The sequence below is a fragment of the Patella vulgata genome, chromosome 1 (genome assembly GCF_932274485.2).
Source record: "Patella vulgata chromosome 1, xgPatVulg1.2, whole genome shotgun sequence".
NCBI lineage: Eukaryota > Metazoa > Mollusca > Gastropoda > Patellidae > Patella > Patella vulgata.
Genome location: NC_065879.2, coordinates 45,282,109 through 45,302,688, shown reverse-complemented (window position 1 = coordinate 45,302,688; position 20,580 = coordinate 45,282,109). Strand labels below are relative to the sequence as shown.

At 33.1% G+C, this 20,580-nt stretch overlaps 1 protein-coding gene across 3 annotated transcripts in view; it reads right to left on the bottom strand.

Annotated features, from left to right (window-relative positions):
- Window positions 1–171: 171 nt before the first annotated feature.
- LOC126807667 (influenza virus NS1A-binding protein homolog A) overlaps window positions 172–20,580 on the bottom strand; it is a 61,036-nt gene continuing 40,627 nt past the window's right edge. For all 3 annotated transcript variants that reach the window (XM_050532425.2, XM_050532433.2, XM_050532417.2), the window contains 11 exons: window positions 14,844–15,165; window positions 13,930–14,054; window positions 11,621–11,749; window positions 10,040–10,158; window positions 9,388–9,504; window positions 8,048–8,204; window positions 7,430–7,666; window positions 5,676–5,921; window positions 5,237–5,362; window positions 4,683–4,856; window positions 172–3,401 (listed from right to left, as the gene is read on the bottom strand). In XM_050532425.2, the coding sequence (XP_050388382.1) occupies window positions 3,058–3,401; window positions 4,683–4,856; window positions 5,237–5,362; window positions 5,676–5,921; window positions 7,430–7,666; window positions 8,048–8,204; window positions 9,388–9,504; window positions 10,040–10,158; window positions 11,621–11,749; window positions 13,930–14,054; window positions 14,844–15,148 (2,079 nt within the window). In that variant the 5' untranslated portion in view covers window positions 15,149–15,165 and the 3' untranslated portion in view covers window positions 172–3,057. The remainder of the gene's footprint in view (window positions 3,402–4,682; window positions 4,857–5,236; window positions 5,363–5,675; window positions 5,922–7,429; window positions 7,667–8,047; window positions 8,205–9,387; window positions 9,505–10,039; window positions 10,159–11,620; window positions 11,750–13,929; window positions 14,055–14,843; window positions 15,166–20,580) is intronic.

Below are 20,580 nucleotides of genomic sequence, written 5' to 3'. Positions count from 1 at the left end.
ACTAAAAGGTCAAACTTTTCAAACACAAACGCTTTCATGAAGTTGTCACACTTGGAGGACATTGGTTCATAAATCATGAATTTCGTCATGTTTGGTGGACATGTTTTATCAATGGTGGACACTGTGCTTCATATTAACACATTCAGAATGACAAAAAAAAAACAACGTAACTTTGAATGAGAAGACATTTTATTCTGTATGTTGTCATATGAAAAGAAAAAAAAATAGGAAAATACAAACTAAACAATTGAATTCAATATAAATTTGAAAATCAAAGAAAATCTGTTCCATGTGATAGGAAAAAGAAATATAAATTCTCTATTTTTGATGACAATATAACAGTGTGTGAAAAGGTTGTTTAAAGTCCACTCTGATTGATATGGAAATGATTAAAATAATTAGGAGAGGAAGAGTACAGCCAAATAATTATAGTAACAAAAAAAAAATTAATTGGGAAATGAAAATGGAATATTTATGAAAAATAAATAGTTTATTTTATCATTATTTGCTTAATCCATAATATATCCTAATATAACCCTGTTAGATTAAAGTAGATTCAGGCTGGTGCCTTAATTAAATTTATTTATAAAATATCCTAATTTAACTCTGTTAGGTTAAAGTCTATTCAGGCATGTGCCTCAATTTAAAAGCTTTTTTTTTTAAGCACAATTAATGGGGTTAAAAATTGGCATTTTTGCAGAAACTATCTTTGCCAAAATAATTAAATTAAATATCAATAGTTTAGTACAATGTTCATTTGCGAAAAAAAAAGTTTTGAAAATGGGAGGTTTAAATGGCTTTTTATCACATTTTTGAAAGAGATCCTAAACCTATAAATTCATGATCCTTATATGGACCCTTTATTTTAAATTCTTTAAACAAACCAGATCTGCCAGTTCCAATATTTTGCTAGCTGGCCATATTGCTACATTCAAAATTTAATCAGTCAATGTTTTAAGTAAACCAAAAATGTTAGAAAACAGAAGATACTACCAATTGCATGTACTTTACCTATTATATTCCAAAATGCACTAGATCAAGTAAACAACACTTAGTGGTAACCTAACTCCTACTCTTAAAAATAAATGCAATCGTCATATATATATTGTCATATTTGACGTTCGATGTCATATTTTTGGAGATTTAGGAAAATCATATGCGAAATACTTTCAAAGACCTTAGTCGCTAACGCATTAATTTACTGCACAAGATTAATCGGTAAAACTGTTAATTTTTTTTTGACATTCGACCAGAATGCGTTCAAAACCCCTGATTGCCATAGTTGTTACTGGGGACAAATATGCCATCGATAAAACGGTATATGTTCTGTAACTTGAAGGAAAGTGTTTGAAAACTCCCCAAATAGTTCAGTCATGATTTCCGAAAATACGACATGAATCAACCCAACGATGAATGCCCCAAAAATTAATTATAGTAATAGCACTAAGTTTTTATACTTTTTCTTTTTTCATAACTAATTTGGATGATCAAAACCTGTATGTACACAATGAATATAGGTGTATAAAAGTATACATATACTACCAATCAAAAATTCTTTGAAAATATATACAATAGGAGAAAAATAGATTTGATATCATTTCATTGGAAAAGAAAAAAGAAAATAATTATATATTTGTTATAAATGGCAGTAAAATAAACACAAAATATATATACATAATTACAAACATTTCTGAGATCAGAAACCTATCCAAGTTTTTCATTAAAAGTTAAAAAGTTTAAGGTTCAAATAGACTAGAACTGGAATTTTGTTCATTTGCATTATACTGTTATTTTGCACATTCAAACAAAATATGAGTATATATATATTTTGCAATACAAAACATTCTGAATTGTTAACATAAAGAGACATTGGTAACTAAACAAGAACATATAAATTTCAAATTTAAAATAACCCTCATCTAATTATCAAAAATCAAAGAATTAGCCTATTTAGATCCAAGAATTATTCCATAGTGCTAGTTAAATCTTAAAAAACCGAAACAGGCTAGAAAATATGACTCATATGGAATCCTAAAACGTTTCCACATAAGCGGTGGATTATCAGATCTATTAAACTTTGCAATCAAATTTGCATGCCCACCAATGTACTCCAAAGCCCTAATGCCTCTTTATGTTTAAGCACGATATTAGAACTGTTTTATCTATTGGCATCAGATACTTATGGAAAATATAATTCCTGAATTCAGTAAAACACAACACAGATCTGTGCAATATTAAACACAAAATACTCAATTAAATTTTGTATTAAGTGCTCTTATGAAAATGATAAATATAAGTAAATTTTATGTCATATTTCAATTTACAATCGCAGTTCACATTTCTAGAAGAAGAACCAATTTCTATGAAACATGTGGAATCATTCAGATTTTTGATCCCCAATAAATTTTTTTTTTCCCAAAAAATTATTCGCCCCTGCCTAAATTTGTATACAAAATTTGCACTATTTCGTCCAGATTAATACTCTGTGTAAATGCAAAGACAATCTGGGCTGGGCTGGAGAGATGCAAGACTATATTGTTTCTAAACTACAATTCTGGTTAACATCACTATTCACTACTAAATCTTACTAAAACATAAAACTTGGATGAATTTCTCAAACATTTGATGCCCTGACCAGTCTTTGAAATTGGGCAATGAACTAACACCAGATTATGAATATGATTTTTTTTATTTTTAACCAAATCACAAACTCTAAGTTGACCTATATAAAAGCAACATGTCAAATATCAAACCATTTATTTCACTTTCCATTACTTCAGGACAAACATTTACCCATTTTTTAACTCAAATATTTCCCAATAAAACTTGGGTAAATCAATGTTCAGATTTCAAATCAGTCCAAGACATATTATATAACCACAGATTGACCCTTACAAAAAATAAGGGGGGCACTACATAATTTTTTTTTTATTATTATTTTACGATATTGAAGTGAGTAATAAAAAATAACAATATATAAATAAACACAAACATATCTTTTGGGCATTTCTCATCTAGAACTTAGTAAACAAAACACAAACCCTCTTTTTTAAACAATCAGTGAATGGGATCATCCATCACAGAAGAAGTTGCATCACATTTGACCAAGGCGGAGTCCTCACTGTGTACGCTCTCTAATGAGTTTGAGTTTCTTATTTTTGGTACTGGTGCGTAATGTGACCATTCTTGCGTATCATCCAAGTATTCCATAGTGTCCAAGAATTTCTTGCCGTTAAAACCTCCAACAGCAAAGAGTCGTTTACCGTGAACGGCAGATCCTGCATTCGAACGTGGAGATGTCAAGGCAGGACCAAATTTCCAGACTGCATTCTCTACATCCAGTACTTCTGTAGATTTTAGGGAGGTTACGCCATCATTTCCACCAATCACAAACAGTTTACCTGAAATATTAAAAATAACTGGAACTGAGATGCAGTGATGACGGGTTTCACAGGTGCCACATTACCCTTGAACCAAGGTCACTTCCCATACCAATGAAACCGTTAAACAGATTTCCACATGAGCATTTAACATATGTGACCCCTCATAGCATACTGAGTCACAATGAGGAAATTTTGAAAATTGAGTTATTGTTATTTTTACATTCTCCAACTCATTACCTTCAATTTGATGTACAGTTTGTTTGAATTGGGCAAAAATTGACTGAGCTGTGTCCATTAGAAGCTACCCAACTCACAAAAGTAAGTTTTGAGAAAAAGCAAGTCAAAGATTTGGTATGTTCCAAAACAAAATCCCATAGCAACCAGGCCATTTATTTGCCGTTTTGTCGTTGAATATATCTTTCCATGGGTTTTCAGGGGTGCTGAAGATGAAAATCATAGTAAAAATTTGATCCGACTATTTCCGCAATTTATTTGCTATTTTGTTGTTTAATATGTTTTTTATTTTGGATTTCAAGGGTGCTGACGTTGAAAATCGTAGTAAATGCACTCTTTTCTTAACGAAACATCCACAACACATACGGCATAATATTCACATGATAGTGTTATACTGAAGAACAATCTATACATTAGTAGTCTGCGTGTATATTATAACTTTGGTGAGATTAACTCAGTTAATCTCATCAATTAATTAGCACCTTAGTGCCAGCTAGTGGTAAGGAGATTAAGATTGTTGATTGGATAATCATCAAAGAAGCCGCCACAGCTGTACGAGTGTTCATTTAACACGTGAATTAAAATAAGATTTTGCGTGTACGATATAATTATTATTTTCAGGTACCGTGATGTTACCAAAATATGAGTCCCTATAGAAATGTAAATTTCATAGTCAAAAAAGTTTAATCGATCTATGCTGCTTTGCAATGTAGTAAGCGGCCATTTTATTGTCCCCAGAAATGTATTGGTATGCTTGCTATAAATCCAACTAAATCCAAGCTGGGACAATATCTAGCATTGGTCTTATTTAATTACTTAATTAAATGTTATATAATCAATCTGAGCACATATTAGCATAGATTAAGCTGTCAGAAATTTGATATTTCAGAGAAAAATGCAAATGGTGCACGTTATTTTAATTGGTTGCGATATAGTATGCGTGATTTAGTGTTTAGTGGCTTGATGGGCTAAAAAAAAAAAGGAATTTTCTTGCGCCCAAAATACAAGAGAAAATTATATCAAAATCTCGGCAGGAAAATATACCCAACCAAGCTCATAACAAACCTTGATAGCTTTCAACACCAGCACCGCGTCTAGACACATTTAGAGATTCTATAAACTTCCATTCATTTGTTTCTGTGTCGTAAACTTCTACAGACTTCAGACAATGCCAGCCATCGGTACCGCCCATTACATATAATTTACCCTGATAGGCTCTAACAGACGCCTGGTATCGTGCTTTAAATCAAAAAGATATGTATAATTAGTCATTTACTGCATATAATTTCAAAAACTAACTGTCATTCTAAGGGCATTTTCAATTTGCACGAAAAATTTAAATCCTTCTTAGGTCAGTATTGACTTAAAAGTTTATCGTACACCAAAAAAATTAGACAGTATTCATTCATTTGTTGTATAAACATTGCACAAGCTATCGAGCCACTGATCGAGACTGCAATATGTGACGTCACATGTAAAATGAATATAAACTTATAAAGGTCACTCATCTATATATGCAAATTATAAATAATTCGAATTCTCTTATAAGTAGTATCATTATATCGCAGGTTTAGGTAGTCTGATACCGGTGCAGGTTTGACCATCCCTGATATATTTACCTATTTGAAGGGATGCTATATCAGACCAACTATCATTTTTAGGATCATAGACTTCACATCCAGCAATACTGTCCTGTCCCATGCAACCACCAATACAATATAATTTATCATTTAATACAGCGCAACCTAAAAAAATCCAAAAATACAATGATAGAAAATTATAAAGGTTTAGATTGGCATGTGCTAACCATTCAGCCATCCACCCCATCGCCCCCCTATTTTCCTTACAACCAAATGAACAATCCCTGCAAATTTTGAAAAAAATCGCAAAAACCTGTATTGTGTAGAATGTTCACAAGCAAAGTTAGATTGACAATTGGACAGCAGACAATGACGGCAGACATTAGTAGACTAATACTAAATAAACTATTCCTGAAATTTCCAAAAATATTCGTCAAGAAATAAAGAGAAGAAAACAAACAAAATTGGGACTCCATACCTGGTGAGGATCTATCCTTTGACATTGGAGCCACGAACGACCAGAGATCTTTTTCAGGATCATAAACTTCCACTGATCGCAATTCTTGCAATCCGTTTGAACCTCCACATGCATAAATCATGTTACCCATTCGTGCTGTAGAAAATCGACCTCGTGACGTATTCATGTCCGCTAGTATCCTCCATGTATTACTTTCAATATCAAAACACTCTGTAGATTTCATGCATTCACCCCGATCATAACCACCTGAAGATAAACAATCATAAAATAAGAATAAATGTAGGCTGCCAGGTAACGAAACATATGCCCACAGAAGCTAACCCTGGTCTACGTAAGTTTGATGTCATGACTTCAAGTGGTCAGATTAAATAAGAGCTAAAGTGAAATATTTTATATGCCTATTTCAAAAGACTACTGCCGGATTAATGTAAGTAATCGACTCTTGACACCAATAAAAAAGTTGAAGAAGATAAGTTGATCTATAATTACAAAGATATGTTGAATTGAAATTTCATCAATCTATGTTGATCATGATTTGCTATGTAATAAGCGGTCATTTTGCGGTCCGCAAAAAAGTATTGGTAGGCCTGCTATAAATCCAATCCAAGCTGGGACAATATCTAGCATTGGTCTTTTGATCTTGTTTACTTAATTAAATGTTATATAATCAATAGGCTTCTGTGTCTCATGACCTTAAACACTGTGTATATCGGAAATCACTGAAAATCAATAGGCTTCTGCATCTCGTGACACTGTGTATAAATTTAAAGTCAATCGGATATTAACTTTCAAAAAGATCAAGGCCATAACTCTGGCAGTAACTATTTGAAATTGCTGAAAATCAATAAGATTCTTCGTCTTATGAACTTAAACACTGTGTATAAATCTAAAGTCAATTGGATTTTAACTTTAGCCTCAAGAGCTTCTACAAGTACAAGATTTTTCAACAGTAATTATTGAAAATTGTTGAAAATCAACAGACCTATAGATGGGGGCGACGACAATATACGAACACATTACAATGTGGGCGTATAAAAATAATGTGTATATTTATAATGCACTTCAATCTGATTTAAAACACAGATCAATTTTGTTTCAATTTTTATAGTGCAAAATTTCCTGTTACTTGTCTAAAGACCCAATACGCGGCCTCCGAAAACAACCGGTCATATCTCCATGTAGTGAAGGTCATCGAAAGTATAAAAAAAAATGAAAAGAAACATAGATGTGTATTTTAATCAGATTGAATACATTTTATCCACACCACCAAGAGATATGCTCAAAACGCAACATTATTATTATCCTGGGATACAGGTAAAGTCTGATTATCTCCCTTTACCCTAGCTCACCCAACTTAATGCTTCCCCCCAAAAAACAACTGTGTTTTTGTGTAGTTGCATAACACCATCCTATCCTCACCGATTTACAGCTGGGTAATCTAAAATACATGTCTTAAATCATTGTTTTCACTGTTACCATACAATTCAACCTAATGAAACAATCACTAATAGATCAAACAAAACTTCAACTTATGTCTGTATATTACCACAAAGGAATACTAGAAATGGGTCTTGAGATTATCTGTAGCACATAGACACAAATGCTCAGAACTCCCTTTAAAAAATTTCTCAGGCTATTGCAACTGAGTTCCAAATATTAGCAAACAAAATGCCTCCTCCCCAACTCTAAAGACTCATACTGGTTCAGCAACAAGATGTAAAAGGTTACTCATTTCAAGTGTTTAAACAACTTACCACTGGCTATTAAAATATCACCAACAGCTCTCAAACCAAATCCACATCTAGGTGTCGACATACTCTTTAAGGGGGTTAGGGAACGACTTCTCTCAAACTGGATATCTGAGACTGAATGTACTGGTGAATCTGGAGTATCTGATATACTGTTGGAAGGACTCTGCCTAGCAACGCGACAATGAAGAGATATGGTTGTCAAACAACCATTGAAAATGGAGATACTGATATATGTATTGTCTGAAAATAAAAATCATGAATAAATTAAGAATAAATTCATGAAAATCTTCCAATAAGGAAAAAAAACTACTTCAAAAATAATTCTCTTAAACAGTACTTGAATAATTTACAAAACTTTAAACCTCTTTTAGGTAATCAAAACACTAAATCTAACAAAATTAATGAACCATAATCAATGAAATTACCATTTTTTAAAAACAATTAATATTCATGCAACCAAATTTCTGTAAAACATAGAATTAGATTGTTAAAGATCAACAAATCTAATCTTTTGTTACCTTTAAAAAAATAAGTTAAGATCAGTAACATATTGATCGAAAAACATAGATCTTAGGCTTACCAACAAAAAACAATAATTGTTTTCTTAAAAAGGTATAATACCTGCCGTCTCTTTAAATGCGATGATTTTCCATTCTCTCTCTAGAACAGACTTATCTTTTACAATGGTAAATTTTTGGAATGGCAGCGAATTAACCTGATTATTATTAGTTTCTGATGTTCGACCATTTTTATTTTGATTGGCTTTGATGTGTCCGTGCTGAAATTCAATGGACACAAAGTAAAGTTGCGATCCCGTCACGCTTGGAAACCCAACGTTTGTTGTTGACACGGTTGTAAATGAGGCAAGCTTTTGATAAAACAGGAATAACCATCACAGAATTTAATTTTCTATTCTTCAGAGTGTTGATAAATAAATGGCCATTGAATCATGTAAAAAATGTTTTGTTTAAAATTTTACAACTTAAAAATTTGTAACTAGCAGCTTTTGAAAAGTGCAACTTAACTTTTTGAATTATTCTTTTTCCTGAAGAATTAAGAATGCAACTTTTAATTGGTAGACTATTCTCGAAGAACAGAAAATGAAATCAGTGATTCAAAATTTGGTTTGAGCTGAATCAGTAGGACGTTAAACCCCATTTCATTTCATTTTTCAAAATTTGAATATTGTTTTAATTTTTTTTTTTTTTTTCAGTCCTCATAATTTTCATTTATCCCTAGAGTATAATTTGACCATCTGTGCCTATTTTCAATTACCAGAAAAATTCTAATTGTCTATAAAGCGCACAATAAATTCATACAGCATGTCCATCTGTCAGTCTGTGTATTGGCATCCAGAGTGTATGTGTATTGGCAAGAGACTTTGGGTTTCCAAGAATGAGTTTCATTGAGGATAGCTTTCTTTTCTGTTTGCCCTATAATGCCAATGTCCAAGCACAACATTTCTCTCCATATCCAAAAGGCCATATTAAATAACTATTCTGGTTGTCAGATACTAGTCTTTACCACAGCCAACTTTATGAAACACTTCTGGTTGTATACGTAAGTGACCAGTAGCCGATAAATATTTTTTATGTGAATGATAAATATCTTGTGAACTACATCTAGTAATGAGAAGGAAATGACTGAAATTTTACTCCATTGAGACAATAGAAGGTTGGAGGAGCATTGACATGTCACCAGACAGGACAATGTTTAGTTACTGCTAGGTTAAATTCAGGTTCTGGAACCTGTCAATTAGAAGTTAAACAAACAATGTTTGTGAGAAATCCTTTTGAGCATTAATGTCTTCTGGTTTTGGTAGAAAAATAATATGTTCAAGGATATCTATAAATAACTCCACACAACAAAAATGTATGTATCCCATTTGATTATGATGTCCGCCATCTTGAATTGAAGGAATTTATTTAATAAATTAATTCTGCACTATGCAGAGACCTTACCTGTTTACGTTTTAGTTTGCGATAATCCTGGACTCCTTCATCCTCTTTCAAACTTTTATCTTCAAAATCTTTACAGTCCTGTAGTGTGTTATCTCTTGTAAGGTACAAGACATTTGACTGAAATAAACAGTTTCAATAGTTTGTTATAAATAATTCTACAATCACTAGCAAATAAAACGCACACAAAGAGTTACTTCCCTTGATACTCATTTTCTGGGGCTTTTTTATTAACCTTCTAACATAAACACTGAATTCTTTCAAACACACAGACGTACGTCAATCAAGTGAATACAACAAATTTGGGTCAGATTTGACAATAATGCATAAAAGATTGTATAAATTTCATTCATTGTATGGATTTTGTTGGCTCCTCTAGATAAAATGAAATTTATACCACGACTAATGATTCTGACACTGTTACGGTACCAGAAATTAACAACAGGCCTATGGTACACGCGAAACGAAAATTTAAAAAAAACTGGAAATTTAGCAATCCTTGGCTGAGATTTGACGTATACACGCAGAAAATGTTTTGTTCGAAAGTGTTTCAGATATTGTGTCATTCAGGAATTATTTAAAACATGTTGATTATAGACTAGACAGCATTGATGATGTATTGAAACTTACGCTAAAACACATGTAGGCAACTTACTTGCTCTATTAATCTTTCAAGCTTGAATTTTTTTGTATTTTGATGCTCTTTCACCCAAATTAAGAGGAGCTCAAACAGATGTGATTGCTGGCTGGAATCTAATAAATCTTCATCAGCTCCTAAAATATCAAATTTATAACAAACCTTTAGTCATTTCAAATGTCAATTATATCAATTGTGATATAAAGATCCCCCAGTTTGTTGTTTTCAAGTAAACAATATTTCAGTTTGTAGCCCATGATGAGAGGACATTATCAAAATGCTACTGGCACTTTGTGCATACTGCAGACCATTTGAGAAATCAATAGGAAATCTGACATCTTGTTATCCATTTTCACAGTTCTGAATGTCTTTTACATAAGATTTTATTTTTGGAAAGTGACGTCATTCTTTTTTCTGATGATCCTGTATCTTAGAAATAAAATAGAGCTGGGCGATATCCCCGGAATCAGATATAATCACTATATCGCAATATTTTATACAATGTCAATAATTTCAGCTTATCACCTTTTAAATGTAAAAAAAACCCAAAAAACAAAAAAAAAAACATGCATAAAAAGTTGGAAATACCCCCGGAGTATTCATTTGACACTTTCTTGTCAATATTATTAAATTTTTTTAGCATAAATACTGTACCGAATTTACAAACAAAATTTGAGCTGGTTCAAACACAGATCTTTTTTAAGCCATGAAGACTTGCTAAATATATTGGTCTATGTTGTTTATTACAATTTTAATTTCCAGTATATTAATTATGATACTTTATTTAAATTAAGAATATTTACATGAATGAGGCACAAAAAAAAACCAATGAAAAAAGGTTTGTGTTCTTTCGACCGTGCATGTTTTTTTTTTTATAACTACGGTTACGATTGGATGCTATTCATTTACCCAAGCAATGTAAAAATACAAAAATTATACTATAAAACGTAAGTAAATGTCAAAAGTGTCCATTGATTTAGTCAAATACATTTTTTCAGATCACGGACCACCATGCATGTCCGATACTGAATGATAATCAGTCTACCGGAAATCTCAATATAGTTTGCATCATTTATATTTCTGCTTTATCAAAATTTATTTCAATCTGAAAATCAATGATTCCTTTGAAAAATCAAAGCATCTGTATAAACAATTCGTCAAGAAATTCAATAGAAGCAGAAATAATTATAAAGGTATTGGTCGAGTGGAAAAAGTGAGCAAGAAGTCACATGACGTAAACAAACTCTTTATCGGCATTAGCTAAATTCGTGGAATGATCACTCAGGAGTTAATAACAGTATTTATTGCTATTTATTCATAATTAAGCAATAAAATATCGTAAATAACATAAAAAAAGGCATTCTTTCAATATCAATATCATCCAGAAAATCGACATTTTTCTGAAGACAGTATTTTCGACTTTATTTCTGTGACGGTTTTATATCGAAAACCGAAATATCGTCCAGCTCTAAAATAAAATGGTCCAACCAAAGGATCCATCAGGTATCTACGGGATTTGACTATAAAAGAATCTTAAAATTACAAATTAGGCTATTTTATGTGACGACATCTTTTATTGTATAATAATCATTCACTTACCAACTACTTCAACTTGTAAGTTTGGTAATCCATAGAAATTTTTACTGACAATAACATCATTAAAATTGACTTTAATATATTCATCTACTTTTTTCTTCATTTCAACATCCTGAGCATAAGATCGAATCCCTGGAAATAAAGAGTTTAAAACAAAGCACATAAACAAAAGGTTTGTCAGTCAATGAAATATATGACCATGAGCAGCTTTGTCAGAGTTGTAATGAAAGATAGGTTGCCGGACAAAAAACATTCAACCACTGCAGTTAAGTCACCTAAGCAGACTAGCTACAAGGCAAAATATTTAGATGGTATAAATAGCATTGCTGTGATTCAATAGGCTGTTTTGCTTCACTTATTTGCATACTGCACATAAAATTCATGAAATGAAATGGGGTTTAACTTCCTACCCTACTGAAGACGGGCATATGCCATACAGTGTGTTATGACTATGAGGGAAATTTTGCCCGGACAGCGGCACTACGTCCTACTCTTATATCGAATTCCAACTGTCAAGGGATCTATTATGTGCACACCAATCCAAATGACTAGACAACTGTCCTTGTTAGGCCCTCCGTCCTGCATTACTGACAAGGGGAAACGACGCCAGAAAATCTGGATGGACTTGCTCCGCCAATGCAGGGATCAAACACCCGACCACAAGGCTAGCGAGCCAGCGCCTTACCCACCAAGAACCCCCAAAACTTTAGAAGTAATTAATGGACAATGTTGAAATTCATAAGGCTTCTTTGTTTCACTAATTTAAATAATGCATATAAATTTAATACTGACTGATCGATAAGTTTTGTCAAAGTTCTAAGTGAAACAAGCAACAGAAATTATTGAAATTCAAAAACATGCATAAATTATGAAAGTATCAGATAATAAATGTAGTCAATAGAGTGTTCCAAAGAGATGGGTTGACGACAATAGATAACCATGTAGTCACATACTGTCCAAATGTCGCAATTGCTTCTTGGTAATCAATTCTTCAAATCTGCTGAAATCTTAATCTCTACCCTATGCGCCAAGAAAGATGTCCAAATGAGTCTACAAAGTTATTAAGTGGTAATACTTGAGACTTATTATCCAAAATTGTTGAAATAAATAGGATGACTAACAACATACAAAATACACAAATTATAATAAAATAAGACAATTAAAAACATTAAATTCACATAACATGAATAAATTTATATAATCATGGTTTTAATATTCATTTAAAATATTCATGACAAGATGTTGCCTGTGTTTCTAAAACTGAATAAATGTAATAACATTATATATGACAAGTCCTGAATATAATTTCTATAAACACCCATTTCCAGGTTGGAATGTTATTACAAGCCAAGCTTGATCACTGATATTAATTTAACAAAATTACACCAAACCATATAGCAATGCCAGTCAAATATGTCCTGGATAACACAACCAACACAAGTAATTACATCTTGGCAACAATCAGACCAGTGAAAAAATTGGCTCTTGGAGGCTCCTTAGACTAGCTTTTTAATATCATCCATTGGGGCAATAACATTAGAAATGGACACCTATTAATTCCCCAAATGGACAGAATATGTCATTTTTAACATGTCACTTAAAGATACATTATGGGAGATTCGATAACGAGTTGGCAGTTCTCATTATAATAATTAAAAACTACTTAACGTAAAGGCAATTTGCTGAAAATTTCATTCAAATTGATCCACTATGAACCGAGAACTAAGCGAATGCAATTTCTGCCTAGCCTCAGTCATCATTACTAAAGTCAGTACGATAAACAGCATAGTCTCGATTATCCATTTAATCGTTTAATCGAGAAGGAAAGTTATGCAGTAAATCAGCTCACAATCCATTTAAGATCGCAGGCTAGCGATGCCATCTAGAGTTGATTATGGTCTGGATAAGTTAATGTCTAATTAATAATATAGATAACATTTCAGGCCTAAAGAAAGACCCGCAATAGACAGATTTAGCTCTTGCATAATGTATGTTTAATGTAGAAGAAACATCTAGTTTATAACAAGTTATGACAAGAACCAGATTTATGTGTGTTTTAAAAAAAACAAAAAAAAACAATATTGCCAAAATGTAAAGCGAAAATAAATTAAATACAGATCCTTACCATGAAATTGAGTGACGGTAGTGACAGACACATTTAAATGACATCATCTTATGTCATGTGTGACCTGTCGCTTTACAGGGTCAAGAACTAAACACACTTGCGTTCATACTTTACCAGAAGCTACTCTTCAACATGGCTACACAACAACTATATGTAAGAAAGAATGATTAATCTTTCGATCAAATACCTAAGCAGTTGGCAGGGGTGAGATTATCAGCTAGGAAAGCCACACACTGCTTAGCAACTTCTTCCATTTTTAACTTTCTGGCTGTTCCATATACACTCTTCACCTCTTCTGCCGGTATGACCATCCTGGAAGATATAAGTATTATAAGATCAGAATCTAATAACAGTTCACACAGTACATGACAAATACAATTACTTAATATACATAGACGGAGTAGAGAGAAATGTGATCTAGCATACACACAACACAAACTAGGTCATTACGGAATAAACATATGGTTTAATTTTATTTCAATGATTTGCTTGCACATAGGGATCTTTATCAGTGGTAGGAAACCAGAGAACCTTGATAAATGTCATGTAGTTGGACAGGCACCCCTACTCCTTCAGTCCTTGTACAAGCTGGGATCAAAACTACGCCACTTAACTCAATGATGAGACTTTATAATATATAATTACCTTATGATTTAAAGTACACACATTAGACCTTAATAACTCTGTAACATGTAGCTTATACTTTATATTCATATATTATCCAATCCAAAGTTATTTGAGAGATACAATGTTTACAGATTTAACATTTTGAACAAAGAAGGTTTATTAGTATCCCAGTAATCCCACAGATCAAATCAACATATAAACAACATTAAAATCCACCATTTTACCCAATGATAACCAGAGTTACTTGTAATATATGAGCTTCACTTGTGTTTTAAGTTAGTTTACCTACATGTATCCGTTTGATGGGCATAGATGGGCATAGATAAGCTAGTTTAAAGCACAAGTTCAGACTCGGAACATGACATTGTGTAACTAGTCAATGCAAATATAGTTTCCTGATAGGCTACATATTAAAGAACAGGCTCATATTTTCTATTTATGGAAGTAAAATGGCTATCAAAAAGACTAACTTACTTTCCAGTATACATGTAGTTCAAGAGATACTCAAAACTTGTAAACTCTATACCCTTGAGTTTACATGTTCCCCTGGTCACTCCAGACTTTTCTTCCTGGCTGAATAAATCAAATAAATACGGACTGCAAGACACCAAGATACATTTGTGTGCAGGGACATCATGTTGCCCCACGACCAGTGTGACGTCACAAAACTTGACTCCTTCTCGTAACTTGTTCAAACGGCTCATAAGATGAACTGGGAAATTCTCATCCTTTATCAACAGCTCTTCACCATGGAAACCATTCATTTGCATGTCGGACATCTTGAAAGGAATTTTAGCTAAAAAGAGATAACAAAATATAAGGGTGGTATCATCGACAAACAAGATTTTTCCCTTAAATCCACTGGCAGACAGAACATCTGCCAACGCCTATCCCTTTGGCCATACTTTACACACAATAAACTATTTAAACCTACATAGATTCATACGTAAATAGTTTTAGACAGGTGCTAAAAGTCTAATTGTTTTAATCAGTTTTGTATACATAATGTAGTTTTTTGAGAGTTGCATTCATCTTGTGTGGTAGATACATATGTATTTAATTAAGATAGGTTGCCAGGCAAAAAAACATACGCCCACAACAGCTAAATCGTCCAAGCAGTCAACAAAAGTTGTCGCATATTTTTCTTTTTTCAGTAATGAAACATTTATAATACACTAAAATCTGATTAAGAGCAACAACTCAAGAAGTAATTATCAGAAAACCATTAGAATTTGTTTGTTTTTATAAAGTTCTGCCACATGCTAACGTTTTGTCTACAAAACTTTTAATATCATGGATTTAGCTGTTCAGGACATAAAAATTCATTGAAAATCAATATACTTGTTCGTCTCAAGATCTTTAAACTCTGTGTATCAATCTGAAGTCAATTGGATGATAACTTCAGCCTATAGAGCTTCACAAAGTGATCAAGGGCCATAACTTTGGCAGAAATTATCGGAAATCTTTGAAAATCAATAGGATACTTCGTCTCATGACCTTAAACACTGTGTATTAATTTAAAGTCAATCAGATATTAACTTTGGCCTCTAGAGCGTCCACAAGATTTTTCAAAGTGATCAAGGGCCATAACTCTGGCAGTAATTATCAGAAATCGCTGAAAATCAATAGGCTTCTTCATCTCATGACCTTAAACACTGTGTATTAATTTAAAGTCAATCAGATATTAACTTTGGCCTCTAGAGCGTCCACAATTGCACCAACGATAATATACAACGACATTTCAATGTGGGCGTATAAAAATGGCCAAGGCTAAACCAAAATAAAACCCTTGCCCAACTAGGACTTATTTAGATGCACAAACACTTAATGTGTTTAGTCTATGACTGCCGAGACATACAGCAACAGTAGCTCATGAATGCAGAGACATACGACAACAGCAGCTGTGTCATCCGAATATAGGCCTGCAGTAATGACGAGGTAATAATGTGTTATAATGTTGTAGTAATAGGTAATGATCTTTAATAATGAGTAATGGAAAATGTTTTATGAAATGAAATGTGGTTTAATGTCCTACTGTTCTGCTCCGACTGTGATCATGAAGATGGGCATACGCCATACAGTGTGCTATGAGGGAACTTTTGTCTGGGCAGCGGCACTATGGCCTACTCTTTTATTGAATTTAAACTGATAAAGGATCTTTTATGTGCAGAAAAGGTTCTTAGTACTGGTAACGCTAATGTAATTAAAGATCGGTTGCCAGACAACCAAACATACGTCCACAGCAGCTAAATCACCCAAGGGTTGTCGCATTTTTATTCATTTGTAGGTAATTGGGGGCCTTTACAAGACAGTTCCATACAGATCAGATTATAACTCTAGAAGTTAAGATAGGTTGCCAGGCAACGAAACATACGCCGACAGTAACTAAATTGTCCGAGCAGTCGACGTTGTCGCATATTTATTCCTTTGTAGGTAATTGGGGGCCTTTACAAGACAGTTCCATACAGATCAGATTATAATTTTTGTCGTTTGAAGGTTCACAAGGTTCTACAAACTGAAACAAGGGCCTTAACTCTGGAAGTTGTTGAAATTTGTCAGGTTTTTCCATTTTACTAATTTAAATAATGCATATAAATTTCATACAAATTAGATGATCACTTTCGCCACAAGGTTCACAACTGCCATAACTCTAGAAATTATTGACAGAAATTGCTGAAATTCAATAGACCTGTTTCACAAATTTAAATGATGCATATAAATTTCATACTTATCGGATGATAACTTTTATCAATCGAGTATTGACATGGTTGAACAAAGTGAAACAAGGGCCATAACTCTAGAAGTAATAAACGGAAATTGCTGAAATGCAAATTTCATACAGATCGGCAGATAACTTTTGATTTTAGAGTGTTCACAAGGTTAAACAAAGTGAAACAAGTGCCATAACTCTAGAAGTAATAAACGGAAATTGCTGAAATTAAATAGACTTCTTCGTTTCACTAATTTAAATATTGCATATAAATTTCACAAAGATCAGACGATAACTTTTGGCATTAGAGCGTTCACAAGGTTCAACAAAGTGAAACAAGGGCCATAACTCTAGATGTAATAAACGGAAATTATTGAAATTAAATAGGATTTTTCATCTCACTAAGCAAAACAACATATATCAATTTTAAAACAACTGGATGATGGACGGACGGACGGGGGTGACAGCAATATACGTCCACATTTCTATGTGGGCGTATAATAAAAGGAAATTGCTGAAATTCAATAGATTTATTCTCTTTACTAATTCAAATGATGCATGTAAACTTCATACAGATCGGCAGATAACTTTAGAGGTTAGAGAGTTCACAAAGTGCAACAAGGGCCATAACTCTAGAAGTAATAAACAGACTCTTTACTAATTTTAATGACGTATGTAAATCTCATACAGATCGGCAGATAACTTTTGATGTTACAGCGTTCCCAAGGTGCAACAAAGTGAAACAAGGAACATAACTCTAGAAGTAATTAACGGAAATTGCTGAAATTCAATAGGTGTCTTCGTTTCACTAATTTAAATCATGCATATAAATTTCACAAAGCGCGGGTGATAACTTTTGTTTGTTAGGGCATTCACAAGGTTCAATAAAGTGAAACAAGGGCCATAACTCTAGATGAGATAAATGGAAATTGCCGAAATTCAATAAATAGGTTTCCTTGTTTCACTTATTTAAATAATGCATATAAATTTAACAAAGATCGGATGATAACTTTTGGCGTAGATGTAATGAACAGAAATTATTGAAATTAAATAGGCTTCTTCAACTCACTAATGTAAACCACATATATCAATTTTAAAACAATCGGATATTAACTTTTGGAGTTAGAGCCATCACAAGAAATTGTGGACGATGGACGGAGAGGGGCGACGGAAACATACGTCCACATTTCCATGTGGGTGTATAACCAGCGGCTGCCAGGCAGGATACGCCCACATTTTCGAGAGATGGATAGAGAACAAGCTAAAAAGAAAGTGATTTTTCCTACAATCAAGGGCCATAATTCAGGAAATTACAATTTGATATGCGCAAATATCGAAAGGAACCGAGATCTTTGGGTTATAAACTTACAATTCAAGTTTCAACAAAATCGGATAAAAATGGTGACCTCTCTATTTGAGAATGAGGGGTGGCCATTATGCCTGTCAGTTTTAGGCCGATTTTCGCAAAATTCGAACTCTTTAGGGTGTAACGGTGATACACTTAAACTTTTTTTTAAATCGGATAAAAATTATGAATTCTATAGGGTCCACAAGCTAAAAACGTGATTTTTCCTACAAACAAGGGCCATAATTCAGGAAATTACAATTCGATATGCGCAAATATCGAAAGGAACCAAGATCTTTGTGTTATAAACTTACATTTCAAGTTTCAACAAAATCAGATAAAAATTGTGACCTCTATTGGGTCAACAACTTCGATATACCATATTTTTACGCTATTTGAGAATGAAGGGCAGCCTTTATTTCAGTCAGTTTTGGGCCAATTTTCACGAAATTCGAACTCAGCCGTCCTTAGGGTGTAACGGTGATATACTGAAACGTTTTTTTAAATCGGATAAAAATTATGACCTCTATAGGGTCCACAAGCCAAAAACGTGATTTTTCGTACAATCAGGGGCCATAATTCAGGAAGTTACGGTCCGATATGCGCGAATATCGAAAGGAACCGAGATCTTTGGGTTATGAACTTACATTTCAAGTTTCATTAGAATAGGATTAAAATTGTGACCTCTAAAGGGTCCACAACCTTAATATACCATATTTTTTATGCTATTTGAGAACAAAGGGCGGCCATTTTGTCTGTCAGTTTTGGGCCGATTTTCTCGAAATTCAAACTCAGCCGTTATTAGGGTGTAACGGTGATATGATATGTTTTTTTTAAATCAGATGAAAATAAGACCTCTATAGGGTCCACAAGCTAAAAACGCGATTTTTGGTACAATCAGGGGTCATAATTCAGGAAGTTACAGTCCAATATACGCAAATATCGAAAGGAACCGAGATCTTTGGGTTATAAACTTACATTTCAAGTTTCAACAAAATCGTATAAAAATTGTTACCGCTATAGGGTCCACAAGCTAAAAATGTGATTTTTTGTACAAACAGGGGCCATAATCCATTAAGTTTCGATCCGATACATACCAATATCGAAAGCAGCCGAGATCATTCGGAGATAAACCTATATTTCAAGTTTCGTCAAAATCGGATAAGAATTGTGACCTGTAGAGTGTCCACAAACAAATTGTAGACAGACGTCCGGACGGACGATGAAAATATACATCCACATGAAAATGTGGGCGTATAAAAATGCATTATGCAGAGGTTAAATCTGCCTATTGCGGTTCTTCTTTTGGCTTCATTCAAATGTTATTCATATGACAAACATCAGATGACCATGATTAAAAATGGATTAAATCGACTGTGCCATTTAATAATTTAACATTAAAATGGATAATCAAGACATAGTTAATTATTGTAACAATGGCACTTGATAATCAAGGCTATCTTTATCAAATCTTAAATCGGAGCTCAATACTGTATATATATTCGTTTTTCATTATCTTTTATTGGGTGGCTGAAAGATTTAACGCATTGAGTCAAGTGGCCTGGTTTCAGTTGCCTGCTTGACTGTGACATGGTGTATGGTCTTCTGTCCAACCACATCGGTTTCCTGCTCAAGACCCTTACGCGCCAGTAAATCATCAAAATAAAACAGAATCAATTTTAGTCCCAAAATGACCTACTTTATATCAGGTGGATGTTAAACATAATCTCTTTCTCTCTTATCTATTTTTGAACTATTAAATATCAGAGAACAGCCAGCTCTTTATCTAATTCTTACATAATGCATCTTTAATGAGTAATTTAAATTTACTGGTAGGTAAATATTCTTCATCTCCCTGATTTGAACAATGCATTTAAAATGGCCTCTACAAAGTAAGGGCAATAACTCTAAAAGTTATAATATCTGAAATTCAACAGCGACTTATAATTACATCAACAAAACACATGGTATGTAAAACAGATTAGATAATAAAATTTAACCTCAATATGGTGTTGACACAAAATTATGGCAGACAAGACATATAAATAGGCCAAATAAAAATGACGATTAAATACTAAAGAAGGAAAGAAAAATGTGGGGAAAAAACAAATCACACTAATTTGTAAATCATCTATTTTTTGGACTTGGCCTAACTT